General features: G+C 40.4%; 2 protein-coding genes across 8 annotated transcripts in view; one reads left to right on the top strand and one right to left on the bottom strand.

Moving 5' to 3' along the window:
- Nucleotides 1-1,247: 1,247 nt before the first annotated feature.
- Nucleotides 1,248-22,292, bottom strand: Fgfr1op2 (FGFR1 oncogene partner 2). Of its 3 annotated transcripts, none has more exons than XR_015685702.1 (7): nt 21,976-22,267; nt 14,396-14,532; nt 11,653-11,770; nt 10,393-10,535; nt 7,689-7,832; nt 5,073-5,186; nt 1,248-3,231 (listed from the first exon to the last, which is right to left on the bottom strand). XR_015685702.1 is itself a non-coding variant. In NM_201421.2 (7 exon segments), coding segments are annotated over 6 exon segments (762 nt in total). In that variant the 5' UTR covers nt 14,531-14,532; nt 21,976-22,292; the 3' UTR covers nt 1,333-3,093.
- A 62-nt stretch (nt 22,293-22,354) lies between these two features.
- Ints13 (integrator complex subunit 13) overlaps nt 22,355-27,582 on the top strand; it is a 31,619-nt gene continuing 26,391 nt past the window's right edge. For 3 of the 5 annotated variants that reach the window (XR_015685836.1, XR_015685837.1, XM_087659373.1), the window contains exons 1-3: nt 22,398-22,890; nt 23,753-23,988; nt 25,491-25,565. Coding sequence is in view for 3 of the 5 variants with exons in the window: in XM_087659373.1 (XP_087515499.1) it covers nt 23,764-23,988; nt 25,491-25,565 (300 nt within the window). In the remaining 2 variants the exon portion in view is untranslated. 5 annotated transcript variants of the gene reach the window in all.

Raw genomic sequence — 27,582 nt, 5'->3', positions numbered from 1 at the left:
AAGAGGTATATATGGAATGCCTACTACTGATTTTTTTTTTTAAATCTTCAATTTGAGAATCCACAGATGAGAGGTACAGGAGGCTCAGCTTAAAGCAAGCACAGGGTTAAGCACACGGGCTTGCTGAAGAAATGAATGCTGCCAGAATGGTAACCAGAGTGTGGCGGCAAAGTGGTCAAACCTGCTGGTCCTTTGCTATGCTGAGGAGCCAGCTTCTACCTCCGTTTCCCCAGGATCCTGAGAATCATTTAGGCCCTAATTCTAGGCTTTGTCTCAGTGCTTTTTACATACTTTCTAGGAATACAAAAGCAGGCTCTCACACTTGTAGGGCAAGCACTGTCCCAACTGAGCCACCTCTCAAGCCCTGTAGGTATGTAACTTAACACCTTTATTATGTGGCCTTAGGTTTTCCTGTTGCTTTAAACCACACATTGTGTTCCAACAATGACTTCTTACTGTAGTTGACTTTTTTTTGAGTCAACTGATTTAGCCCTGGGTGTCCTAGAACTCATTTTGTCAACCAGGCTACCCTGGAACTCTCAGAGATCCATCTGCCTCTGCTACCCAAGTGCTGGGGTCAAAGATGTGCGAAACCACTGCCCAGCCTAAGGTTGAATGCTATTATCCATTCTACTACTGTGGCTTGGACTAGGGCAGGCAGGCAGGTATGTTCCTGCATAAATAGCCAGCAGGATTTGCTAACCAATTCAATACAAGATAAAAAAGAAACTAAGGTCTAAGGCTCTACTATCTTTGTGCCCTGCAGTTGCCCTTGCAAGGATGGGGTACACTTTATAAGTTTAGGGATGAAGAGTTTGACTTTGGGCAGTTTCAGCCTGAAATGTCTCCATGGTAGTTACAAATAGATTAGTGTGGAGATTATGAGCTGTAAGCAGGATCTGTAAGTCTGAGAGTCCCAGGGCACTAAAATACTATGCAGGCTATAGACTGGGCAAGACCTTGGAAAAGTTCAGGGGAGTCACAGCAGTATACAGGAATAAGACATATATGTGTGCACACACACACATGTACACACACACACACACACCCATGAATAGACTGGCACAAATAGTCTCCCACCCACTACACACACAGAATAGGCCCAAGGGTTGAGGATGCAGCTTAGTGAAGAGCACTTGTATATAAAGTTCTGGGTTCAAACCCTAGCACCTCCTATCCTTCCAGCAAAGAAACAAAGTATAATCAAGAAATGTGAGCTTTGTTTTCAAATTAACCCTGAGACCACACCAGTTTTAAACACTCGTCTTTATTGACAAAATAGGCTCCTCTTCAGCACACTCAAGTATGTAAGCTGAAAGCTGTTTTTTTTTTGGGGGGGGTGATAGGAGGGATGGAAAACTTGCTAAGAACAATGCAAATGTCTTTCAATATTCACAACCTTAAACTTATATCCAAGAAGACAAAGGATAAATAATTTTTTTATAAAAATAATTACTTCTGAAATAACATTTCACAATAGAACTACTCACTCCTTGATTCTGCCTCATCTCAACTGTGTAGCCTTTCTTCTAAGATTCTGGCCTGGGACCAAACTACATGAAAGAATGACCACTAAACTAAGGGACACTCTCCAAGAACCAATAGAAAAGTCTTAGAAATAAATTCACCTATAATATAAAATATTAAGGCCTCTGCATGACAACGGTTTATCACCTGGGGTACTGGCCCTTTCCTACCTGACCTATGACCCCACTCACCTCAAACTTCAGAATGAAAGGTTCTCAAGTAAAAGTCCTATGAATTTTGCCAATACATGAAATTACACATAAAATTACACTGCAAAGTAATATGTACTTACAAATGATTTACTTTTTATCTGTGCTAACTTCACATACAAGTATTGTATATTTTTTGCCGTATTTCACAATCTTTTATTCTTTTATTCTGATCACTACAGAAGAGTTTAGGTTGCAATGGTATTAAAGCACACTTCTCTATCTTGTGGTCTTAAGCTTTTTTTTTTTTAAAGTGCAAAGCACAATGCCTGTGGGCCCACACTTCACTGCCAGTTTCTGAGTCACAGGTTGTAGGGAAAACTCACAGGTTATAAGAACTAAACAGGGTTTAGACTCAGTCCCAGAACTTTGATTTTGGAACCTGCTTCTACTTATATGTTTGAAGAGTGATTTCTTAAATAACAAAGGAATTCCAAATTTACTTGGAAATGACCATACCTATCTTATTACATTAAATATGCCAACTCTGTGTACTAGTGAGCTATCCTGTATCCTTTTTTTTTTCCCTTTTTTTAGGAGCTGGGGACCGAACCCAGGGCCTTGCGGTTGCTAGGCAAGCGCTCTACCACTGAGCTAAATCCCCAACCCCTCTGTCCTGTATCCTTAAACATCATGTAGAGAGGAGGAAGAGCCAGGCTCATTGTTAACAGAGAACCAAACATAGTCTCTCAAAGTAGTTTAACCTACTAAATGTGTCTATATATGGCTGTCTTTCTTAGAAAGTATATTCTTGTCTTTCCTTCCTTCCTGAGGTACATATACTCAAGCAAGTCACGAATAACTGCTAGCTAAGAGTTATGGGAACTAGGTGCAAGTATATTCCTTTCTTCAGTTTGTGATGCGAGTGACATATTCCTATAGCCTGTAAATGTGAACTGCCGGCGATGAACAGATGGGCAGGGGGATGGGAGCACCGAGACAGAAGCGGTACATACATAAGCTATGCTGACTCTGACACTGAACAGAAGGACAGGACTCAGAACAAAGTCTTCCATCCAGAACACCACACCAACCTTCTTTTGGAGTTGTGATAATTTAGGCTTTCCGACGTTTATTAGGAGCATTCAGGGTGATCCATATCTCATCCAAGAGGCCAACAGCACTTCTCAAATTGCAGTCCTCAGCAGCACCTTGGAGACTCAATGTTCACTCTGTGGCCCAGGTTTTCCTGTCGAGCTGTGACTGGGATCTAGTTTATGACCACTGGCTATACATCCTGCTACTGTCTCTTCGCCAGTGCCCCTGACATACTAGAGGAAAGAGGCTGACTGAAGTTGGGTTTATGTTCATCCATCCACTCACTCCTGGGCCCGTCTTAGTGACCACAGCCAACCACTCAGCTCTTCCTCAGACTCAGGTCACTGTTAGTCACTAAGGCGGACAGAGATGTACTCTCTGACGCATCATCCTTCCGAAGGTTCAAAAAGGATTCTCGAGTTATCTGAAGGATCTCTCTCAAGCCTTTGTTTTCTTGCTGTAAGGAGACAAGCAAAACCCAAGATGGTTTATACCTGATGCAAATGGAAACATGCAGAAACAGAAACTGCTTGTTTGGCTGATCCCCCTAAGGCAGCTCCAAGAGGGATACATATTTTACAAGTTATATGACGTGTAGCATAGAAAGCAGACTCTTTAACACATGTATGAATGGACAGATGTACGATGTGCTATAGGAGTCACAACCTCAATTTAAACAAACTTCAAAGCTGGGTGGTGATACCTGCCTTTAATCCCAGCAGTTGGGAGGCAAAGGCAGGGGGATCTCGGAGTTTGTGGGCATTATAGTTTACTAAGGAATTCTAGGTCAGTTAGGGCTACACAGCAACACTTAAAAAACAAAAGACAAAACCAGATTTCAAATGGTGTTAAAGACGCAGCATCAGGTACTCAGCCTCCTCACGCTGGAAGCCTTAATATGTGCAGATGGAACAAGTGACTAGGCAGAAATCAGCTTGTTCTGCAAACAGACTGGAGATAATATATGTAATGTATGTGTATATAAAACACCCATCTACATTCATGCTAGTGATACGTTTATGTGAGTAATACCTTAACGTAGACTTCATCACTCAGTAGCAGTTAGTAGGTATGTTTCCCTCGCAAAATCTGAGATTAGCCAAGACCAGCTGAGGTAATTATTTTTCAGAAAGAAATGTAAATGATCATCTGATATTCTAAGCAATTTTGCCATTTTATAACCTATTCTCTACAGCTGTTGTGGGCTCACTTTCTAAGTCTCAATGGTCTGTTCTGAGGGTTGTTTCTGAGCAGAGTTCTGACTTTCTCCTTTTGTTTGAGGCTGCTTTTGCAGTACCACAATGAAGCTGAGCAGATATAAACTGATTAGTCTGCAAAATCCCAAATCCTTTCTGGTCCTTTGCTGAGCAGGCTGATCTATCATACAAATGGGAGAGCACAATGTGCTCCAAGACACACAGGCTTTATGGCTATCCGTAAGAAATCCCCTGATCATGATTCCAAGCAAACTGCTTTAAATTTTATTTTTTGTGTGTATCTGTTCTCTGTGTGTACATGTGGAGACAAAAACCTGAAGCCAGGAGTCTCCTCTGTTGCAATCTACTTTCTTTTCTGACTAGGGTTTCTTACTGAGCCTAGGGCTTATTGTTCCAGCCGGCCATTGTGCCTGACCTTTACAAGGGTGTCAGAGAGCCAGAGCCAGGTCCTCTGTCACAGTTGAGCTGTTTACCCAGTGCAGAGCTGATAACCTTAAACTCCCCATCCTCCTGCCTCTCCTTCTCAAGTGCTAGATTAAAGGAGCACCACATCTGGCATTATTTGTGCACTATAATTTTTTATATCATTGTGATCTCTAACACAAAGAACTGCATTTTAAAAATTATGAAGAAATTCATACATATGTAAAAGAATTCATATATAAAATGCCTTCAATTTCCTAATTTTAAAAACAGATATATATGAAAACAATATAGAATCAAAACTAAACCTTTTCAAGATAGGGTTTCTCTGTGCAACTCTGGCTGTCAGGGAACTTGCTCTGTACACTAGGCTGGCCCTGAACTCAGCCTCTTTCCCATTAAATGCTGGGATTAAAGGCGTGCACCACCACGCCTAGTTTAATACTCAACTTTCTCAACTACTGGTATACTCATGCATCCCTGAGGACCCCAGACTCTGACATTACTATTCAGTGGTCTATTCCATTCATTGTTACCAGCATTCAGATTCAGAAATCATTGCCACCAACTCGAGAGTATGGGTGTTAAGACTGGGAATGTTCTCTGGTTGAGTGTTCTCAGGGATACTTTGAACCCGTATTTGAAGTTTAAAACTCACTTCAAGTTGAAATATGCGCTCCTGTTCCTTGCAACCCTGCTGTTCGTCAATTTCAATAGCTTTTCTCATTACTGCTGCCATCTCGGTGATCTGGTCAACATGTGCTTGCAACTCCTGGAAGAAAGGGTGGGCATGGAATGAGAGGACGGCTTTACTGGTTTTGAATTCTCTTGTTTGATAGAACTGCACCGCCACCTAACACAAGTGTGATGTCCTCATGTGGCCTCAACATGAACCATAACTGGTGGGCATCAGGTGCTAAGGTTAGAATTAAGGATACATTTCACAATATAACTTAACCCTACAGCAAAATACTTATTCACATTTATCACGATGACTAGGAAGATTTTCTTTTTCTCATCTACATGTACCGTTGTAAAAGGGGAGAGATAAAAACTGTTGGCACACATGCTATCTCTTCTTCCCTGAAGTCTGCATGATTCAGTCTCCTCTGTAGTATTAATGCGTATTTGCTGATGCAACTCAACCAAGAGCCTTTCTAGACCATAATCCTTCTTGAGAGTAAGAAGCATATGGTTTACATCTGTCTGTTATTTAGCTAGTGTTTATTGTATAAGAATTATCATATAAAATAAACAAAGTGCTATGATGTATTAAAACATGAAGTGGCATTTTTTTCCACCTGATGAAAATAAGAATTAATTTCACCATAATATAGATACCCACATTTATCAGTTTTATAAATTCTTTCAATCTCATTTCTTGTTTTTTTTGCATATCTATGATGTCTTTTTTTTTTTTTTTTTTTTTTTTATTAACTTGAGTATTTCTTATATACATTTCGAGTGTTATTCCCTTTCCCGGTTTCCGGGCAAACATCCCCCTCCCCCCCTATGATGTCTTAAGCACTAAGTCAGGCAACAAAAGTATAATTCCTCTTAAGAAACCTCCCTTGACCTTATGAGCTTTGTTCAGTGAAGGAGACAAAGGGGTTTAAAAATAGAACAGAAGCCTGAGAATAATTAACTTGCTAATATTAATACAAAAATTAAATAGTGAAAGTCAATGAAAAAAAATCCCAAATGAACATCAAGTCTTTTAGATAGCTGAATGGTTGTAGAAAGGATTTGATCAAGACCTTCAAGAACCCACATAACTATTAAACTGGAAGGACGCTCTATCATTGAACTACACCCCAGCCCCACTTAATAATCTTAAAGAACGGATCAGGTGCCTTACATGTTTTTGGTTCTGGGGAATGAATCCAGGTCTACACCCTTAATGGAGGCTACACCTTTGTCTTAATGGAAAAATCTTTCTAACACAGCATTCAGAAGATATAATAAAGAACTAATCTGCTTTGTCTAGTACAGTAAAAATTAAAACTAAGTACATTAAAAATTAGTAATTCTGTCTCTCACTTGTGTGAGTGACACGGTGCTTAATGGTGGTGTGTGGCTAAGCACCTTCTGTATGATGCACAGATACCATCTAGGGCCTACTGGACAGCCTCGGATTAGCCTGTGGTAGCAAAGCTGTTGTTACCAAAGAGTCGCCATTGTGCGCCATACTCCAATGTCACTAAGATCCCTCTGTTATAGAGGACAAAGTACAGAAAACTGAACAGCTGAATGATAGTAAAAAATTCTGAATACCAATAGCTTTCTCCGTTTATAATGTGGTTAGGACTGTGGCACTGGCATAGGTATAAAAGGAACATAGGAAGCCAATAATTTCTTGCCTTTAAAATGGAAAAGAATGGTATTTATTTTCCAGTATAGTGTTTTAACAAGATCATCAGGAAGAAACAAAACATATTAAGCATGAATTACAGGTCCCATGAAGGACTTACTCACTAGCTCTGAGGGTCACACTACTTTTAAGGGACACAAAGCAAGAGCTATGGCTCTGAAGCCCAAGGGCCAACACAGTACCCTTGAGCTGTCCTGGTTCACTGCCTACTGCTATGTCTGTTTATTCCTACTCTGCAACAACACTTGAGGCACAGGCAGAGAGCATCACTACGCACAGCTGTAATGTCTGCAAAAGGCTTTCCTATTTGTGAACCTATTTGTGAACCCACACCAAAGGACTGCAAACAATTAAGGATCTAAATTAAAAATTTTAAGTTTGATGGACCAGCCCTTTTATACTAATAGGCTAAAGTTATTATCAAGAAAATATATTTTTCTTTTTTAGACAGGGTCTCACTGCATAACTATGGCTAGCCTGGAACTGGCTATATAGATCAAGTGTGGCCTCAGACTCACAGAGATCTCCCTGCCTCTGCCTCCTGAGTAAGAAAACATTTAGAAATACAGCTTTATAACAAAAACTTTGGCAATGTCTAGCAAGAACAAATAAAAGATGGTGGGTAAACATCTCGAAAGTTTCTGTCACACTGTATGTGTATGAATGTATATACACACATTATTTATAGTTTTATATCTGTAAATTTTATGTATGTACATGTATAATTACTTATATCCTGTGTGTGACACACAGAAAATTGGAGACAAACTGAAGCGTTTCAGACTCAGCAGCATGGCCATGAAAAGCACACCGTTCTTTCGTTGACTCCATTTATTTGCTGGTCTAATCTGAAGGGCAAGTCAAAGTAAAACAACTTTTTAAATGGACCCCACTTCCACCCACCCCCAAAGTTGACTGTTTGATTTAGTGTACATTCTGATTTGCTTCCAAGTGCCTCCTCTCCAGTCCGTGCTGAGGTGCTTCAAGGATGTGCCGAGATGCATCCAGGAAGAATCCTTCGCAGCTGTTACGATGTACCATGTCAATCTGTAGTACAGAGTCATTATAGTGTTAATACGGATTTCATCCGTCATTATAAACTGAGTGAGTGTTAGTTCATGCGTGTTAGCCAACTGTTGGAATGTTTGCTTTTTTAAGATTTCCAAAAAGGCATCTGTTTAAAAATAATGTAAAATAAGTATTTGGATGGAACTGAGTTATGCTTTCTAGTGATTTTTGAATGTGGATTTAAAGCTCTAGGTGAGTGCAAAATTCTATTACTATAGCTTCAAGTGTGCTCATGCCCCAAAGTGTAATATCGATCACTGTTCCCCTAAGCATGCTACAGAATTACTTCTGCTTAGTCATAGTAGACCACTGGTGCCTCAACAATTCCGGGTCCTGCACCTTGGTGCCTCTTTCTCATTTCTCTGCTTATGTGTCCCCCACTCCTGTAGATAATTCAAGGCTAGATTAAATAATTTGCCTTCTTTCAGACTTTGCTCCTCTTACTATAATAAGTACTAATTTTTATCAAACTTGTATCATAGTTACATTTGTTTCTGTAACTCCCGTTACACTGTAAACTTAACAGTAATATAATGAATTCCTTCATTTTTCTTGCTCTTGCCCATAACAACTAAACACAGGGTACTAATCAATGTTTGATTTACTGAGCCAAAGTGTCTCCTTTTTGGGAAAAATCAAAACCACAAACATTAATATGTATTAGTTAGAATTAATAGCAAATAACTGAACAGTCACTTTATGGAAGGCAAGGACCAGCACTTAGATGAACTCAATCTAATAGTAAAAACAGAAGGTTTAGTGGGGACTTAGGCAGTGTTTAACTTTTTAGGTGAACAGGACAGCATAGATGAACGGTACACCACTTCGTTTTATTTCTCAGTGTGGGACTTGAACCCAGAGCCTCAGGCAAGCTCAGCACGCTCTACCATGGAGCTGTGCCCTATCGCTTAATACAGTTTACTCAATCAACATTTGCTGTCACAGCTGCTACTCTATGGGACTAACAATTGGATTTTATTCCACACCCCCAACACCCTCCCCACCATGGTATTTACTTTTCTGTCAAAATTTCATTTTTAAAATTGTGAAACATTAGGGCTTTTGGGAATTAAGACTGCATTTCATTCTTTATACTTAAAAAAAAAAAAACAAAAGTCCCCAGCTCCGAAAAAAAGACCAAAAAAAAAAAAAAAAAAAAAACAAAAAACAAAAAACAAAAAACAAAAAACAAAAAAACCAAACCTCTTAGCTACACATTTACTTATTTCTTTGGAGGAGAGTAGAATTGAAGCAGGATCTCATGTAGTCCAGGTTATCTTTGAACCTTTTTGCCTCTATTCACAAGTACCAGGAGTAAAGGGTGAGTCACAGACTTGGCTTAGGTATACACTGAAATGCTCTGTAATGATTATTAGCATTAACAATATAGACCTTACATTCAGAAGAACTTCCATTTTGTTAGGGCATAGATATTATAACTAGATAATATTAAATTCAATTTTAATTTTTTATTCTCCTACTAATACAAGAGGAAGCTGTTACATTTCCTAATATGTAAATCTGTCACCCAAAGAATACTATTACTTAATTCTGATAGAATAATTTAGACATTCTACAGACACCATCATGGAAGAAATATTTTAAAGATTCCAAAATATGTGTCAGTAATTGAGAAATATATATCACATAACTATCACGATTTCTTAAATAATATTAGTTGTAAGTGGGTTACATTTATCATTTATCCAACACCGATAAGATATCCAATCTAGTTTAGTATTTTTATTTCACACTGGCAGTTAAAATTCAGTTTTAATGTAAACAGCAACAGTTATCCTGCTTGTTTTGACAACTGCTTCCCAAGTGACCCCAAGTAAAATGACTGCAAAAACAATCACCCTAACCACCTCAGCTGTTTCTAAAACCACTGGTGTCAGCTACATACAGTATTGGTTCAACTCCTTCCTTAGCTCCACAGTTTTTCATGAAAATGAGTTGGCCTTATCCAGACTAGACTCTTCAAGAAAGCAATCTACACTCAGCTGCTGGCTGACTTTAAAAGCATTTTAGTGTCTGTTTGTGTAACATGTAGCACTATACAAATTTACTAGAAAAAAAATACTACTTAAAAGCAGAGAGTCTTTATTTTTAAAATAGATGAACACACACACACACACACACACACACACACACACACACACACACACACACACACACACGCACACGCACACAAATATACCATTTTAAAGTTACTAAGGACACCAATCGGGAGGCGGAGGAAGGTGGATCTCTGAAGGCTAGCCTGGTCTATAGAGTAAGTTCCTGGACAACCAGAGGCTACATAGTGAGACCCTGTTACTAAGGAACAAAGGGAGTTAGAAGAATAAGCCAAGTAAAAAAACTGGTATGTAACAAGAGATGGGAGGATGATGATGATGATAGAAAATGTCAATTAAAAATGTGAGGTATTTTATATACACTGAAACAGTATTACTAGATTTTCATTAAAATCTGAACATAGGTTAACCAATAGTCCCTGTTTTCATTCCAAGTCAATTTCCTAGAATGGATCGATTACCTTTGAGTGCTGCTCCTTTAACTTCATTATTATGCCCGGGTCGTCCTTCTTGCTGGCCATTAGCAATCTGAACATCTGCTCTCGATACTTGCTCATTATCAGTTCCAAGGCAGACTGGTGCTCTTCCAAGGATGTGCGCAGTTCTATCAAGAACAGTGTGCTTTATTCAAATGAGTTAAGACTAGGTAACTATGCTCTTCAATATAGAATTCATCAAAACACCGACTTACAGGATAAGAAAACATGCAACAAAGGACTTCTCGTTTTTTTACTGAAAAAGAAAAGTTTTATGCTTCTCTCTGTGTGCGTGTCCACTTACAGGCATACATACCATGGCACATGCACAGAAGACATCCTGCAGCGACTTTTACCTTCCACTGCATGGGTTCCAGGGATAGAACTCAGGCTGTCAGGCTTGGTGGTGAGTGCCCTGATCTGCTGAGCCCTCTCTCAGCTTTTCAAAGTGTTCATTTAAAATTCATTTCTTAAAAGTCATCTCAGACGGGGAAAGTACCAGAGAAGGAGAGTGTTGTGATGAACCTGACCTCTTATGCTGAACACTGAAGGGATGATGATCCCAAACACGGGGCGTGGCAGTGAAAGATGTCTTAAGAACTAGTTTGCAATGGCAGAATGTATGTGTCTGCAGGACAGCTGTGGGAAGAGGGCAGAGGAGAAAGACCAGGAAATGACCAAAGGTCCTTGTTCAAGGAAAGTAAATACTTATTCTGGGAAGCTCGGTCTAATGTGTGTGTTGAAGGATGGCAGGGATCATGAGTAACCAGGATGGGACTGTAGAGGAAGGAGTGGAGTTCCTTCACAGGTGACAAAAACAGTGCAAACAGGATGTTGAGGAGAGGCATCTAAGAAGATGCCAAGCTGGGCAGACATTCACAGAGAGCACTGGGTAAAGCAGCAATAAGTATATCTAGGGATACAAACCAGAAAATGAGATTAAATGTTAAGAAAGTAACTTCAGTTGACTATTTCCATTTAAAAAAAAACTCTACTTTATCTCATGTGCATACACGAGAGCCTGCAGTATGCACACAGACAGAAGAGTGTCTCTGGAGATGAGAGTTATAGAGGCTATAAGCTCTGCCTGATGTGGGTGCTGGGAAATGAACCTGGGTCCTCTGCAAGTGCTCTTAACCATTGAGTCATCTCTCCAGTCCTTGTCCCATTTATGAATATACTAATTAGTCCCAAACCAGTATCACAATGAAAGACTAAAGTTCTCTTTAGTGACATATATCTTACCTTTGTTCTCTTGTTGTAATTCTCTGATTTGTCTGTTTTCTTGCTGGATTCCCATAACTAGTGTGGATCGTGGCCGATGTCTTGCTACTTCATTAAGTTCTTGGATTTCTTCCTGATACTAATGAAAAGATTAAAGAACAACATATGGAAAGGCATTACTTGCAAATTTTTATCTAATATATGAATATAAATGAGCAGACCCTCTGAGTATTAAATAGGCATTTTATGACTCAACATTCCATGCCTCTAAGGCAGAGAAAAGTTCAAGTATCTACCCAGGGAAGAAAGGAGAAACAGGATACACCATATCCCCTTACAGTGGAGTATTATTGGGCAATGAATAGATACTACTACAACCCAGATGAATTTTTAAACATGGTAAGAGACCAATCACAAAAGGCAGACATCTCACATCCTACAGTGTCTAGAGCAGGCAAATCCACTGGGAGAGAATCTCAGTGGTTTCCAGGGTTGAGGACAGGAAGCCAGAAAGACTGATGGATGTATAAAAAATGGGGGGAGCAGATTTTTCTTGGAGAATGGACAGAGTCCGTCTATTATGTAGCTTTGGTTATACTATATAGATCAGGCAGGCCTCAAACTCAAACCTGCTTCTGCCTCTCAAGTGCTGGGATTAAAGGCATGTGCCACCACTACACCTGATTGGATTTTGAAATTTTTCTTTTAAAGTGGGAATCCAACTTTAGAATTACATTCATTTTTCTTGAGGCATTCTTACTGAACAGCTATCAATATTCATCTTGAGGCATTCTTACTGAATAGCTATCAATAAATTCATCACAACTGGTGGTTTGAAAGAAAATGGATCCCATAGGCTCATAGGGAGTGGCACTATTAGGAGGTGTGGCCCTGGAGTAGGTGCATGACTAGGTGGGCCTTAAGGCCTCAGAAGGTCAAGCCTGATCTTTTCCTGTTGCATCAAGATGTAGAATTCTCAGCTCCTTTAGCACATCTGCCTGCATGCCGACATGACAATAATGGACTAAACCTCCCACTGTAAGCCAGCCCCAATTAAATGTTTCCCTTTAAAAGGATTGCAGTGGTCATGGTGTCTCTTCACAACACTAAAACCCTAACTAACACAGTAACACTTCTGGTTCCTAACTTAAGGAGTCGAACTTCTTTTTAAAAACACATCACCACCTGGTCTATGCTTACTGGAGTGCAAGAGTCAGGCTGGATGGTCAGGGAGCAGATGGCTTTAGGGAGACACAGATGCAAAGTAGAGTAAGTGAACTTGCTATGCTATTTCTGGTGACTTTTAAAGAGCTTTAGTTCAGGACTGCTTTCTTTCTTTTTCTTTCTTTCCTTCTTTCTTTCTTTCTTTCTTTCTTTCTTTCTTTCTTTCTTTCTTTCAAGAGATAGAGAAAAACACAGTTTTCCTCTTTATACCCCTGGCTGTCCTGGAACTTGCTCTATAGCCCAAACTGGCTTCGAATTCAGAGAGCTGCCTTCCTCCCAAGTGCTGAGACTAAAGGAATGTGTCACCACTGCCCAACTAGGGCTGCTTTTTATAATGGCAGATTTAAAACATACTAGAAAAAATTAACTTGAAATAACTGCATAGAGTGAAAATTAGATATTTTCTTGCATCATTTCCAAAAACTATATGGGTGCTAAATAATATCCAAGCACTTTTATAAAGAAAAGTATAAACATCTTGACATTATATAACCCAGCAAAATGTCCAATACATGCCAACATTAGTGAGATGTATAATCTGGTCCTTAACAAATGTATTTAGACTCAACAATTCCACTTATTATTTGACTCAAATGTGCATTTTAGTCAGAAGAGGGATAAAATTTATAGGGTTTAAAATAAACCTACCTCTTAGTCAGGTTTCTATTACTGCAGCAAAACATCATGACCAACAAGCAATTGGGGAGGAAAGGGTTTATCTGGCTTACATTTACACATCTCTGTGCATTATCAAAGGAAGTCAGGACAAGAACTCAAACCTGGCAGGAACCTGGAGGCAGGAGCTGATGCAGAGGCCACAGAGGAGTGCTGCTTCCTAACCTGTTTCCTATGGCTTGCTCAGCCTGCTTTCTTATAGAACTCAGGGATGGCACCACACACAATAGGCTGCCTCCCACCTCCATCACTAACTGACAAAATGCCTTACAGCTGGATCTCATGGAGGCATTTTCTCAACTAAGGCTCCTTCCTCTCTGATGACTCTAACTTGTGTTAAGTTGACACACAAAACTAGCCAGCATACCTACCTACATACATGTCACTGAAACATGATAATATACCCTAGTCCAAAGTGAAACAAACATACAAGTGAGGCTACTTGAATTTTAATTAGACATTATTTAAGTAGTAGTTTATTGTGGTGGTTTGAATGAAAATGGCTCTCATTAGCTTATAGAGTTGAACACTAGGTCACTAGGGAGTGGCACTACTTGAAAGGATTAAGAGCTGTGACTTTGCTGGAGGAGGTGGCCTTTGGGGTCCCATTCTAAGCATAGGCTCTCCCTGCTGCCTTGTGGATTCGGATGTAGAACTCTCAGCATCTACTCCAGCATGTCTGCCTGCCACCAAGCTATGGCCATGATAATAATGGACTAAATTCTGAAAACTTTAAGCAAGCCTGGATTAATTGTTTTCCTTTATAAGTGTTAAAAGAACACTGACTGAGAGATTTATAATTTATGTATTACTTAACCAAGTATCAGCAAAACTTTGGTGTAAAGTTAGCAAGAGAAAGTCAGACCTGTTTCATGGCTTCCACTCGCTTGCTGAGGGCAGTGGTCTGTTCGATGAGAGACTCTGCTGCATCATCATGGTCTCTCAACCGTTCAACAAGGGCCTTAGCATCAGCAAGTGCCTTCTCAATGGTGCAGCTCATTTCTAAAGGAGAACCAGTAAGTAAGTTAAAATCAGGACTTAAAGTTAACATATCACCTTCTCTCGGCGGTTTCATATCATAAATTACCTTAAGCTTCACTTTCTGAGACTTCATTATTTAGAGTGGAAAAGCAGTTAGGAATACCATGCACTGCCTGGTAGGATACTATAAGCTTAAATGCAAATCTGACTGTAAGAACTCTCCCTAACCTGCCCCCATCCCCACCCCATCTATGTCAAAGTCTCAACCTCTTCTTGGAGGAGCTTCTGCTTCTTATGTAAAGTGACATTAAAAATCTCAGTTCCCAAATCTTTCCTAGGGGTGGGAAGTTTCCACAGAGAATATCATTAGCCACTTCAGGCAACTTTCACTGTGTTTTAAGAGGCACTTAAGGGATTCTGAGATGGGTGAACCTAACATTCACCTCTTTTCTCAAGCACATGGGCTGGAAACAGCAGATGTTCCGCTGCACTTTGAAGGGGTCACCAAGGGCAACCCTAATAGCAAAGCGAGCAAGGGGCTGCAGGGTGGCAGCAGGGGCACAACAGCAGGATGTCTGCTGAAAAGAAGCCATGGCTCAGGCAGGGCAAGCCTTCTGTCTGCATCCTGGGTGAACAAGAAGTTCCAGCGACCTACTCAGTGTGGATCCAGGCCCCAGTCAGAGCAGCAATGCTGCTGGGAAGCCTGAAGTCCACACGGTGCCCCCATAGGAGGCTGACTGATGGCTGTGCTAGTCTCCAAACCAAAACAGAAATCTAAAAAAACAAGAGATGCCTTCTATAACAGATTCCAAAAAAGACAAATAGGTGAAATGCTGGACAAAGAGTTCAGCAAAACTGGGCAGATCTTTGAGAGTTCAAGGCCAGCCTGGTCTATAGGGTGAGTTACAGGACAGTGTACACAGTGAGACCCCATCTCAAATAAACAAATAAATAAGCAAACAAATAAGGAAACAAACAATTTGAGAATAGTTCATTAAAAGCTCAGTTTGGGGGCTGAAGTAATGGTTCGGGAGTAAAAATGCGTGTTGCTCTTGCAGAGAATTGTAGTTTAAGTCACAGCACCCACATCAGGTGGCTCATAACTGTCTATGACCCCAGGTCAATACTCTACCTGGCCTCAACACACTCCAATGCACATGTGCATACCCACACAGACAGACACACACATATGTAAGCAAAACTTAAGATCAGACAGCTCAATGGATCTAAGAAAATACAATACTGAATGAAATTAGAATTACAGAGCAAAAAACCTCAAAAAGAACTAAAAAGAAATCCTAGAAATGAAGAATTCAATAAAATGGTTCTTTAAGATAAATTTATAGTATAACATAAAACATTCGTATTAGAATGTAAGATCTGGGGGCTCAGCGGTTAAGAGCACTGGCTGCTCTTCCAGAGATCTTGAGTTCAATTCCCAGAAAACACATGGTGGCTCACAACCATCTGTAATGGGATCTGATTCCCTCTTCTGGTGTGTCTGAAGACAGTTACAGCGTATTCAAATACATAAAATAAATAAATATTAAAAAAATGTAAGATCTGAAATCGATTATCCAAGCCCTAACCTTGAGAAACCAGAAAAAGAGCAGAATAAACCCAAAGCTAATAGAAGATAAAGAATTAAACTCAGTAAAACTAAAAGCCGGTTCTTTAAAAAGATCCATAAAGCAAAAAGGGTGATCTATGTGTATGTGTTGGAAGGGGAGTGGGTCATGTAGAGATAGGTGCAGAGAGAGATGTAAATAACCTAGCCAAGAACAAATGAAGAGCCATAACTGCAATCCCACTACCTGAGAGTTTGAGGCAGGGGGACCAAGAGAAGGAATCTAGTGGGGGTTACACAGTCTGTCTCAACTCCCACTCACTTAAGAGCAAGGAAATCACCACAGAGCCATAATTCACTTTAAACACAAGTGAACAGAATAACACATCTCATATACATGAATTAAGTAATTGAGATTAAACAGTTCAACTCCTTAGAACCCACAAATGACATGAAGTCATACAAGAAGAAGTAAATAACTAGTAATAGTTCTGTAACTATTACAGTCACTAGAGTTACATAACCACAAGCTCACAGCTATTTTCTGACAAGTTTAACTAGGAAAGAAACTGGAGTTAAAAATACTTTACAAAAAAAGCTCCACACCCAGAGAACTTCAGTGACAGATTCTAAAACACATCAAGGGCCGGAGACATAGCTCAGCAGTTAAGAGTACTGCTGTTCCTGAAGAAGACCCAGGTTTGCTTCTGAACACCCATGGGTGGCTCACTATTCCAAACTCTAGTTCCAGGGGATTTGACACCCTCATACGAACTCTGCAGGCATCAAGCACGTACTTGGAGCACATACATACACACAGGCAAAAGGTTCACACATATAAAATATGTGGAGAAAGTACTGTGCTCTGTGGTGAGAATTTTGGTTTCTTTAAAAACCCAGTTACGTTATGTGAATGTTTATTTTTAATCCCAGGTGTGGATAAGAGGTAGTTTCACAGAAAGTGATTATGATTTGCCTTATGCATTTAGCAGGGGTCTGACTTTTGCCAGGAGCAGTTAATTTTAAGTCTGAAGATTCTGGAGAGCGTGTAAATGCAGAGCCCCAGGAGGGTCTGTGGCAGCCATGTTCCTCTTGCTGCTGCTGCTGTGTTTGCTGGATACTCTGATGAGGATTGGACTTGCCCCTAGAAACTGGATGCCTTTAATCAGCAGGAAGTAGCCTAAAGAGGTCTACACCCCCTTTAACCTTCCTTCTCTCCTACCTAGTGTTGGGGGGTTGGAAGGGATTAAGGTGAAATAAGGTTGAAAGGGAGGTAGAGGTATCAGAACCCACGAAAATAGCTAAAAAATATGCCAACAGTGCTTAAGGACTTAAAGACTCAAAAACAACAGGTTTTCAGTTACCAGTCTAATGCAGCTAGAAACTGACCAAGCTGGTTTTACAATTACTACAGAAAGCAAGGAAACCAGAATCACGGGCCACAGAAGACTGACTGATTTATTTCTGAAAATGTGCAAAAGGAGTGTGGTGCTCACACTCCTGTAATTCAAGCACTGAAAAGGCTAAGGCAGGAAGATCACTCCAAGTTTGGGGTTAGCATGAACTACCACACAGTGAACTCAAGGTCATCTTGGGCTATAAAAAGTTAAAGAAAAAAAAGGTAAAAAGTTAAAAAAAGGGGCTGGGGATTTAGCTCAGCGGTAGAGCGCTTGCCTAGCAAGCGCAAGGCCCTGGGTTCGGTCCCCACCTCCAAAAAAAAGAAAGTAAAAAAAAAAAAAAGTAAAAAAAAAAAAAAAAGTGAAAAGGCAAATCAAAGGATATCGACCTCAGTGGTTAACAGTGCTGTGCTCAACTGTGAGCACTAGTGTTCAGACCCCAAGACCCCTGTCAGGGAACACTCAGCTGCAAAACAAAGCCCTCACCTTCTTCTGGCCTTCAAGGTCACAGGTACTGTACTCTTACACATACACACACTTTTTTTTTTTTTTGTGAGAAATGCTAACATCTTTTCAATGAGTGGCACTGGAAGAACTAGACATGTACATGTCAAAAATATTATGTCAATACTATTCTAATTTGATTTAATACAAAGCTTTATGGCTTAAAGCTTTTCTTAAAATGGAACACAAACTTGAGAATAAAATGAGAAATGGTAATGTTTTAAGGAAAAAGGCAAAAGAAAATCTCTATAGTCTGCAGATGATAAAGATCTGTTTTTAGGCATGATAGCATAAGTATGAAACGTAAGAACTATAGAAATGGCTAATGAGCAAGGTTTCATCCAGATGATAAACAGACAGTTAAGACAGTTAAGACAGTGGAGAAGGCACACTCCCTGTGAGGAGCCATTCCCAATCCACATCTGGGGAAGTACTTGTTTAGAAAAAAGCTATCAGTAGAGCAAGAGTAAGTTTAATTTTAAAAATGGCCAGGAGACTTTAATACTTATCCTAAAGATACACAAATGGCAAATAAATACAGAAAGCACATGGAGAGATGTTTACTATCATTAAAGAAACTTAACTACAACAGTCATGATATCCATCACAACCATACTCAAACTGCTAGGTAATACTTAATAATATATTACTATTCTGGGTGGGTTGCCATGGCACATGTGTGACGACAACTTGGAACATGCTCTCTCCACCCACCATGTGAGTTTGGGGATCAAATTCAGGTTATCAGGGTTGGTGGGAAGTGCAGGCCTAATAATTCTAGTTAATTCAAAATGGTAGCTCTCTAGACCTGAAGAATACCATCTTATTTTGCCATTTAGACAAAGAACAAGTGTTAACTCCTTTTTTTCTTTATTGAAAAAAAAAATAAGACTAAAAATTCCAAATAAAGTAGCTGAATGACAGCTCAGCTAATGCAAGGTCTGGAACTCTTTAGCCAAGCTGGATCCAAGGGCCCCATTTGCTCCTTTCTATGTAAAAACTGTCTCAACCTCTTGAGACAGAAAGAACAAATCCCAGATTCTACAAAGTGGAACTTCTAAAAGATTCAATTTTTTTGAGTCATATGGAAATGTACATGAACAATTTTAAACAATAACTTTTAAAATACTTTTCATAACTATAAAAATCTAGCAATTATTTTAAGTATACATAAAAATTAGTCTTAACTAGCAATAAATTATGGTGGGCTTTTTTTTTTTTTTTTGGTTCTTTTTTTCGGAGCTGGGGACCGAACCCAGGGCCTTGCGCTTCCTAGGTAAGCGCTCTACCACTGAGCTAAATCCCCAGCCCCTATGGTGGGCTTTTAAAAACTACTACTGTAAAAAATGTTCTCTAGGCTGCACAAAAACTAACAAAATGAACTACATTTTATGTTTTAGAAGTATAAAAAAATCATCTACACACAAGGAATTATAAACAGAAAACTTAACACCTAAATATTTTATAATATGAATCTGCTTTGCCATCCGTTTTGAAAGATGTTTCTCTCCCTTTTTGACTAGTAAAGTGGGAGAGATATTTTCCACATTTTGTTACACAGTAAAAAAGTGAATCCAATTTAAAAAAGGAATACTTTCAATTTATTTACCTATTTTTTCAGTTTTGTCTTAACTAGTCATAATACTCTTAAATTATTTTAAACAGGTAGGCTCAAATTACAGAGGTATGCCTTTAAGAAACAAGTTTTCTTTCTTCTTTTGCTTCCTGCTTAGCCACATTTTCACCCACTCTACCACTAAGACATCTGCAGTCAGATTCTTACAGATGGTCCAGAACATTCTGCTGCTCATTAAAGAGAAACCACCACCTACCCACAGCAGCAATTGCCAGCTGGATACTTTTTAGCTTTTAGTTAAGAAAAATCTAAAGAAATTCAAGTAATTCTTGTTTCTTTTATTAGCAAATCTACTAATCATCCAATTTCTGGAGATACAAAAACATGGTATGATATGACATGTTTTTAGATGTCAAAAATTTAAATTGTTACTGCTCAGGTTGGTACTTCTAGTGTTATTAAATATGCAATAATATTATATTAACTGGCACATGAAAATAGCAACATAAAAATGTGTTTCAAGTCCTTAGAGAAATATTTTAAGAGATCAAGAATGTATATAGCCAGTTATGGGAGTATATACTTTTAATCCCAGCACTAGGGAGGCAGAGCCAATTGATTTATCTGTGAACTTAAGGCCAGACTGGTCTACCTAGTGAGTTCTAGGACAGCTAGGACTATGTAGAGCCTCCAACAACCACCCATAAACAAACAAACAAAATGTTTATAAAGAACATATAAAAATGAGCATCTTGTTCAGCACATACACTATTTGAAAGTACAGAAAATTCCTACTGTCCTTGAATATTAATGTACTTGGAGCTTTATGAAGAAAATCAATTCTTAAAGTTGAAAGGAACACAATTTGAGAGAAAGAGCACATTGAATCAAGACCAATTTATACACTCCCTAAAATTGTGGCTATGTTGTGTGTTCAAATTAACAATCCCAAAAAGAACTAACCTAACCCAAGCCAGTTATTTCTAACATATGGCCAAGAGTTGGAATTTTTCTTATGCTGAGCACTATCAAAAACATTTGCATCCCATAAGATCCTAGTTGTTAAACATGATACTAACATAATATAAAATCATTTGAATGCATAGGGTATGTGCATGCATGTGTATTTGATATTATATACAATCTCCATCCACTAAGAGCAAAAGTACAATTAATTACATAAGTGTTAGGGTTACAAGGCTGCTCATGTTCATGCTCAAAGCAGGTAAGGGCTTTTGGGTTCTAATATTCTGATTTTTAAGAGACAGAATTTTTATAGCAAATTCTTTAGAATGATTACATTATAAATAGTATATAATAATAATGCTTGCTATGAGCCAACACTGAACTAGCATTTGTTTTAAACATGAGTAAGACACGATTCCAGATTCAAGTTCAAGCTGGCAGGAGAGACAGGTAACTGAACAAATAATGCATCCTAATAAATACTGCGGAATTATGTCAAGAGCTCTGGGAGTTCACTGTGTTATCGATGTCACCCGAGGGAGTCTAAAAAGACGTAGGGTTTTGAGAGACGATGAGACAGAAGGAAAACCAAGCATCCCAACAGACTATCTGGGTTCACACAGCAGTGGCGGAAATGTGAGGTATGCTTGGGAAACCCCCAACAGCCGGGCATAAGTGGATGGTAAAAAATTAGGGGCGGCAACAGGATGGCCCTGAAGAGGTAAAATATGATTTAAGATAGGACGGTAAAAAGCCCTGACGGATCGGTAGGCTTAAATTAGAACTTGAAAAAGTTTAAGGAGAGAGAATGCATTTCACAGTAAGTATGGAAGGCTGAGGCGGGCACACCGGTTTGGGGTGGAGGAAGGGCAACTGTCATAGTCACAGTGAAAGAAGCAAAAAATCTGGTGCAGTGTGAGTGGAATACAGAGCCTTAGACAATTCTGAGGTCCGTGTTCTGGAAAGGGGGACGGTACTACGATCAGGGACCGGAAGAAAAGAGACAGGGTCCTCACTCTTGTCAAAGATGACAGTGGCAATATACGGCATGAGTCTTTCAAAGAATGGGATAAAGAAAGAATGCGTGCGGATCACACACACAAATAAGCATCCAGCCCCCACTCATCACTCTGGAAGCAGAGGAACTGCACTGTTCCTGAAAATGGTGGAAAGCACACACTTGGAGCTTCTGAAACATCTGTCTGAGGGAAGCCAGTTGTTCCAACTTGGAACAGAATTTGGAAGGGCGCTGAGGGATTCAAACGATCTCAGCAGCTCCCTCAGGATCGTGGCTAAGTCCCAGTCGCAAACGCGGTCGAGTGCGCTGAGGCAAACTCAACACCGACAAGTCCCTCCAGCCACCGCCCACGGAGCTCCGGAGTGGCAGGAAAGGAAACCCGGAAAGGGTGTCCCGTGGCCTGCAGGCCCGGGGGTTTTCATGGAACTTTCCGTACCTCTGTTCCCGGCAGGAGCTCAGTGAGAGCACGGAGACAGGGAGCCCGGCTCAGAGGTTCACCCACTCGTGTTTTTCCACTCAGCTTCAGTCCCCCTCAGCCGTCAGAGACGGCGACCACCACCCGCGAGATGGAGGCGCCCAGAGAGTGCTCTCCGCGGCCTCGCTGCGCCTGCTCAGCGAGCGGACACACAGCCCTGCTCACACAGCGGCAGGGAGGATCCGGCAGCCCGCTTGCCTCGGCTCCATCCCGGGCGGACCAGAACCTCCGCTACTGGCAGCCACACAGCGACAAGCCTCGCGAGACTTCCCTCCGCGAGTTACCGAAAGCCCCGCCCCCTGCAGGCGGCTGGCTGTTGATTGGTGGATGGGTAGGGGGCGGGGCTTCCCTCTTCTGCTCTCACGGGTTTGCTCTGGCGGCTCGCACTCTCTCGCGCGTTTTCCGAGGGGCTACCGGTCTGGACTGAAGGCGGAGAGGGGAGCTTGAGTGGGTGCGCTCTGCCTGTGCAGAGCCGAGGCCGGCTTATCCCGGCTGCGGCTAGTACTTTGGGGGTTCTCTCAGGTGGTCCTGACCATTCTTCCCAACGGTCGATTGGGAACAATCGTTAGAGCCTTCTTTTTTTTCCCCTCACTTGCTCCGCCCTCTTCCGGTTCGGCCTCTGGTAGCCTCTAAGGGGAAGGGGAAGATGGCGGGACTGTGCGAGAGCGCCGTGCGCACGCGCGAGCCCGAGTGCGCTTTGGTGGGTGCACGCGCATGCGCGCGCTCCTGCGTTTAAGAAGCCGGAGTGTTGGGCGATGAGCCGGGCAGTCAGTCTTCTGCGGGTGGTACCAGACCGTCTGTGCGCCGACTCCCCACCCACCCTCGTCTGCCTTCTCCCTTAGCCTCCGTTCGCTCACTACAGGACCAGGCACGAAAGTAAGCGAACCTCGACGCCGAGGGCTTTCCCGTCCAGTCACCTTGTCCCCCCCCCCCCCCCCCACCCCTCTACCTAGCAGCCAGGTGTGTGCAGAAGGTTGCAGACAGGGACTTTGGGCGGGGAGAGGCGGTGCGCTCCAGAGCAGCCGGAGGTAATAGCGGGTCCCTAAGATGCTTCGTTACACTTGCTCTGTTTCCCATGTGCTTTTAGAATGTAGATTTTTAAAAAAAATTTTTTTTTGCTCTAAAATTTTAAGAGCGAAGCGGGGCAGTGCACCACGTGTGTGTGTATACATGTATATATATGTGTGTATATATATATATAAAAGTTTTAGAAGTGTTTCCTCCTCATCTGCATGAGATAGCATCTGTTCTGGTCTACATGGTGAATTACTGTAGTGTATTGCAAGTTGAGGGAGAGGATGAGAGTTTGGGCCATAGGAAGACCCAATATGCAAGTTACCTTAGGAGATGTGTGTGTATTTGGGGTTATACTTTTGCTGTCAGTCTTTTCCTGTGGATTTTCCTCGGCCCCTAAGAAGGGTCAGCATAAATACATTTGAAGAATGGATCTGTGGTTTGTGGGCATAGGAATCAAATACAATGCGTATAAATGTTTTCTTCTATTTTAAGTGCTTTGTAAAAGAAAAAGAAGTATGAGCTAATTTCATGTGGTAAATTGACTGCATGGTATGACGTAGCTTATTCCTTGAACTGGCACCTTTACCTTGCCCTTTTTTGCACAAAATTCTTGGAACTTAGGATCCCTATCAAATCTTGAGGAAAACACACCTGTGAGAAATCACTTGAGATAAATAAATGTTGTGTCAACGTTTCGACTAGTATGTTTATCCTTTTACAGATTAAAACAAAATGAAGATTTTTTCTGAATCTCATAAAACAGTGTTTGTTGTGGATCACTGCCCATACATGGCAGAATCCTGTAGACAGCATGTGGAGTTTGATATGCTGGTGAAGAACAGGACCCAAGGAATCATCCCTTTGGCTCCCATCTCCAAATCTTTGTGGACTTGCTCAGTAGAATCTTCCATGGAATATTGTAGAATAATGTATGATATATTTCCTTTCAAAAAACTGGTGAGTGTTATGAACAAACTTATGATGATGTACTTAAATGTGTATATAGTTATTGCATGAATCTATTGTAGATTTATCCTGTATAGTTGAAGTGTGTGCAGAACTGCCCTTTATGATTAATGTAGTGTACTATTCAGTCACAGCCAGCAGTAAGCATGGCGCTGAGCACTTACAGTTCCAGGTGAGTTCCAAAGTGCTGTGCTTATTGGCCTCTCCAGCAGCCCAGTGAGGTGAGTTCTATACATGCTAGGCCAGGTAGAAAGTATGTTGTAAGCATGGAACAGCCACTGAACTTAGAACAACTGGTGGGGATGTTGAGAGGTTATTATTTTGTAGCCCTGACTGTCCTGGATCTCACTATGTAGACCAGGCTAGCCTTGAACTCACAGAAATTCACCTTCTTTTTCTCAAGTGCTGGGGTTAAAGATGTGAGCCACCTTCCCAGCTCCAAAAAGCTAAGTTGTTGTGTTGTTGTTGATGCTGCTGCTGGTGATGGTTTGTTTTCTTTTGTTTTCATCAGTAAGAAGAGACATTGACATTTGATAGAAATCTAAGTATTAAAGTTACCTTTAGGTTTCAGGATCCTGGATGTTTCAGGATTACCTGCAAATAGATGGCATGTGCTTGTAGAAGCCTAAGCTGGGACCTAGAGATTAGCTTCTTTGCTTGACCAAGGTCCTTATCATCTTACCTGTTAGGGTTTTGTTTTGTTGTGGTGCTAGGATTGAACCTAACACTGCGTGCTAGGTAAACACTATACTGCTGAGTTGTATTTCATCCCTTGCAGTATTTTTTAATTTTATATTTTACTGAGGGGAAATAAGAATGTGGTTCATGTCTGTTATTCGACTGCCTGTGCCTTGTGTGGCTGTCTGTCTGTGCCTTGTGTGGCTGTCTGTGCCTGTGTGGCTGTCTGTGCCTTGTGTGGCTTCTGTCAGTGCCTTTCATGGCTGTCAGTGCTCAGAAACCCTGCTTCTCCAGGGTTACCTCTAAACCTACTTGTTTTGGATTTTGCCTTTTGGGGAGTGTATTTAAATTTAAAGATTGTTATTTACATTTGCTGTTTGCTGTACTTGGAGTTATCTATTCTGCCTTGTTCTGAGGCTGATTCACTAGTCAGTTTGTAGCCTCCTTAAGTTGCTACATCTGTAAAGAGCCTATGTGTCAACACCAGGTCTTGAGTTGTTAACCAAGTTACTTTTCATAGCATTTATCATTCCCTGAAATTACCCTGTTCGTCTATTTGCTTGTGTTCTTCCTACATTGCTTTACCACAGTTTTCACCTCAGACATTGTCCACGTTGTGACAGAACTGTTTTGTCTATCTCTGCATTCCCATATACTCAGTGCGGGAATAGCAGCCGCATGTCCTCGGCATTTATGCTTACAGAGTAGATGAATCAGATGATTGCCCGTGCTAGGAATCGTGTGTGAATTTACAGTGTGATGGTGACTGAGCCAAAGCTGAGTGGAGTACTAACTGTTTCTTTGACATCTACTAGGTGAATTTCATTGTGAGTGACTCGGGAGCACATGTTTTAAACTCTTGGACTCAAGAAGACCAAAACTTACAGGAGGTATGCTCAGTTTTTGAAAATTATTTAAATGTGGTAAAACTTTCAAAAAATTACTAATTAAAAAAAACCTGTATCTTTGCAGAATTTTAAAATCTTAAGTTATATTACAAGGAAAATAGCTCTTTCCATTTTAGCCCCCCAAGCAAATCTCAGCTCTACTGTCTTTTTTACTTACTTGTTAAATATAATTTCTACATAGCATTTTGTTTATTGAGTTCTTAATTTAAACTTTATCATGATTGTTAGTGATGATTTATTAAGATTTCCACACTCATGCCTTTCCCTTGTCTTTTTCTAATCAGTTTTTGTTAGTTTTTTTTTTTTTTTTTTTTTTTTTGGTTCTTTTTTTCGGAGCTGGGGACCGAACCCAGGGCCTTGTGCTTCCTAGGTAAGCGCTCTAACCACTGAGCTAAATCCCCAGCCCCTTGTTAGAAGTTTTATGAGAATTCTGTGTTTGCGTTATAGTTTCCCTAAAAGTATTGTTCACTGCTCTGCCAAATATTGTGATTATTTATAGAATTATCACTTCCTTTTCCTCCCTATATACCTAATGTCGTATACCTGTATACATATATACCTGTATATATGTCTTTCAAAGCTTCTTAATATTTGTCTTACCACAAGTGTATCAGATAGTTCAGTGTTTCCTCTGCACTGACTGCATGGCACCAGGTGTCTTCTGCTTCTCATATTGCATTGATTCCTCTGTATGATCATTTGTCTGGTAGAGTATGACCTCCACAGTTCATGTAATGTGATTCTTCTTATCAATATTTTGAATGTAGAAGGAATAATTTTATTGAAATTATAAAGAACTCACTCCACTGTGTTCATGCTTCCATTGATGCTGTTGAAGATGTCCAGTGTTGTATCATTTAAATGCTGAAGGCTTTAAGAATCTTCTTTTCAATGATCTGCCTGTGTGGGTCTTTTATTTGTTGGATTGAACCTTATAGTCTATTTAGTTAAGAGGAAATTCTGAGTTGTGTCTTTGATATTGTTCTTGTTTTTGTTCTGTCTTTCTAGAATATTGATTAATAGGATGTTGGACTTCCCAGGTTAAAGTCACTTTTCTCATTGAGCACCTCTCTGTTATTTGACTATTTTGAACCTTTTAACTCTTAATTGGAAGTTTTATTTGACTGTATTTTAATTTTCAAGAGCTTGTCCTTGTATTTTAATTATGCCCTTTTATCAGATTTTCTTGTTTTATGGTTATATATACCCTTTTAGAACTATAGGGTTATTAATTAGGGCTTATTTGAAGATTAGTTTTGATCTCTCTGTTCCCAGAGTTCTTCCCATGTTGAGACTTTACTTAAATGCCTGCTGACCTCTGGCTATGCAGTCTCATTTATCTGCAAGGCACTGAGCAGCCAATTAAGAGAGCCTCAGTTGTGGGTAGTATTCCTGACTGGGCTTCACTGTGAAATAAGCCAGTTGTTCATATTAAAGAACTGCAAAATGTCACAGTCAACAGATTATCCCTTTGGGACCTTGCAGGGTCTCCAGAGAGGATCCTCCACTTTTTTACCTGCGTTCTATGAACTCCATTGTCAGCTTTCTGGGAGGAGAGAAAGGCTGGTTCTACCATTCACAGGAGGATTTTGAGAATATATTTAATTTTGTGGCTTTTAATGTAGTACTTTGTTATGTAAGAGAAGTTTTAGCTTCATGTGGCTATTTAAAATTTAAATTATAGTTCCTTTGTACCCTTCGCCATGTTTAGGTGTTCAGAAAACGACAGGTAGATAGTGGTTCCTGTATGGACCAGGACAGCTAGGAAATTGAGCATTTTATAAAGCTCTGTTGGGTAGTGCTAGTCCAGGACCTTGCCTTTGCTCTCTGCTGTGCTCTGAGGTGTACATGCATGGTATGTTGCTAATGTGATTCTGTGTCTGTCTATGGTTGCCTGGTAATAGGTAATGGGTTAGGGTCTGAGTCAGAGTGTGCTTTATAACTGACTACAAGCTGTTTGTAGGTTCTTCAGTACCTTCTTCAGCCTTGCTTTGTGTGA

This window comes from Rattus norvegicus, chromosome 4 (assembly GCF_021556685.1).
Source record: "Rattus norvegicus strain SHRSP/BbbUtx chromosome 4, alternate assembly SHRSP_T2T, whole genome shotgun sequence".
Lineage (NCBI taxonomy): Eukaryota > Metazoa > Chordata > Mammalia > Rodentia > Muridae > Rattus > Rattus norvegicus.
The sequence above is the reverse complement of the archived record's forward strand: the minus strand, read 5'-3'. Positions and strand labels throughout refer to the sequence as shown.

Coding starts and splice junctions, on each gene's coding strand:
- Fgfr1op2 (XM_087658351.1), bottom strand. CDS start 14,530: ATGAGCTGCACCATTGAGAAGGCACTTGCTGATGCTAAGGCCCTTGTT. Junction 5,187..10,392: donor TAAAGGAGCAGCACTCAAAG/GTAATCGATCCA, acceptor CCTTTCTTCCAG/GAGTTGCAAGCACATGTTGA. Junction 3,232..5,072: donor AGCGCATATTTCAACTTGAA/GTGAGTTTTAAA, acceptor GTCTCCTTACAG/CAAGAAAACAAAGGCTTGAG.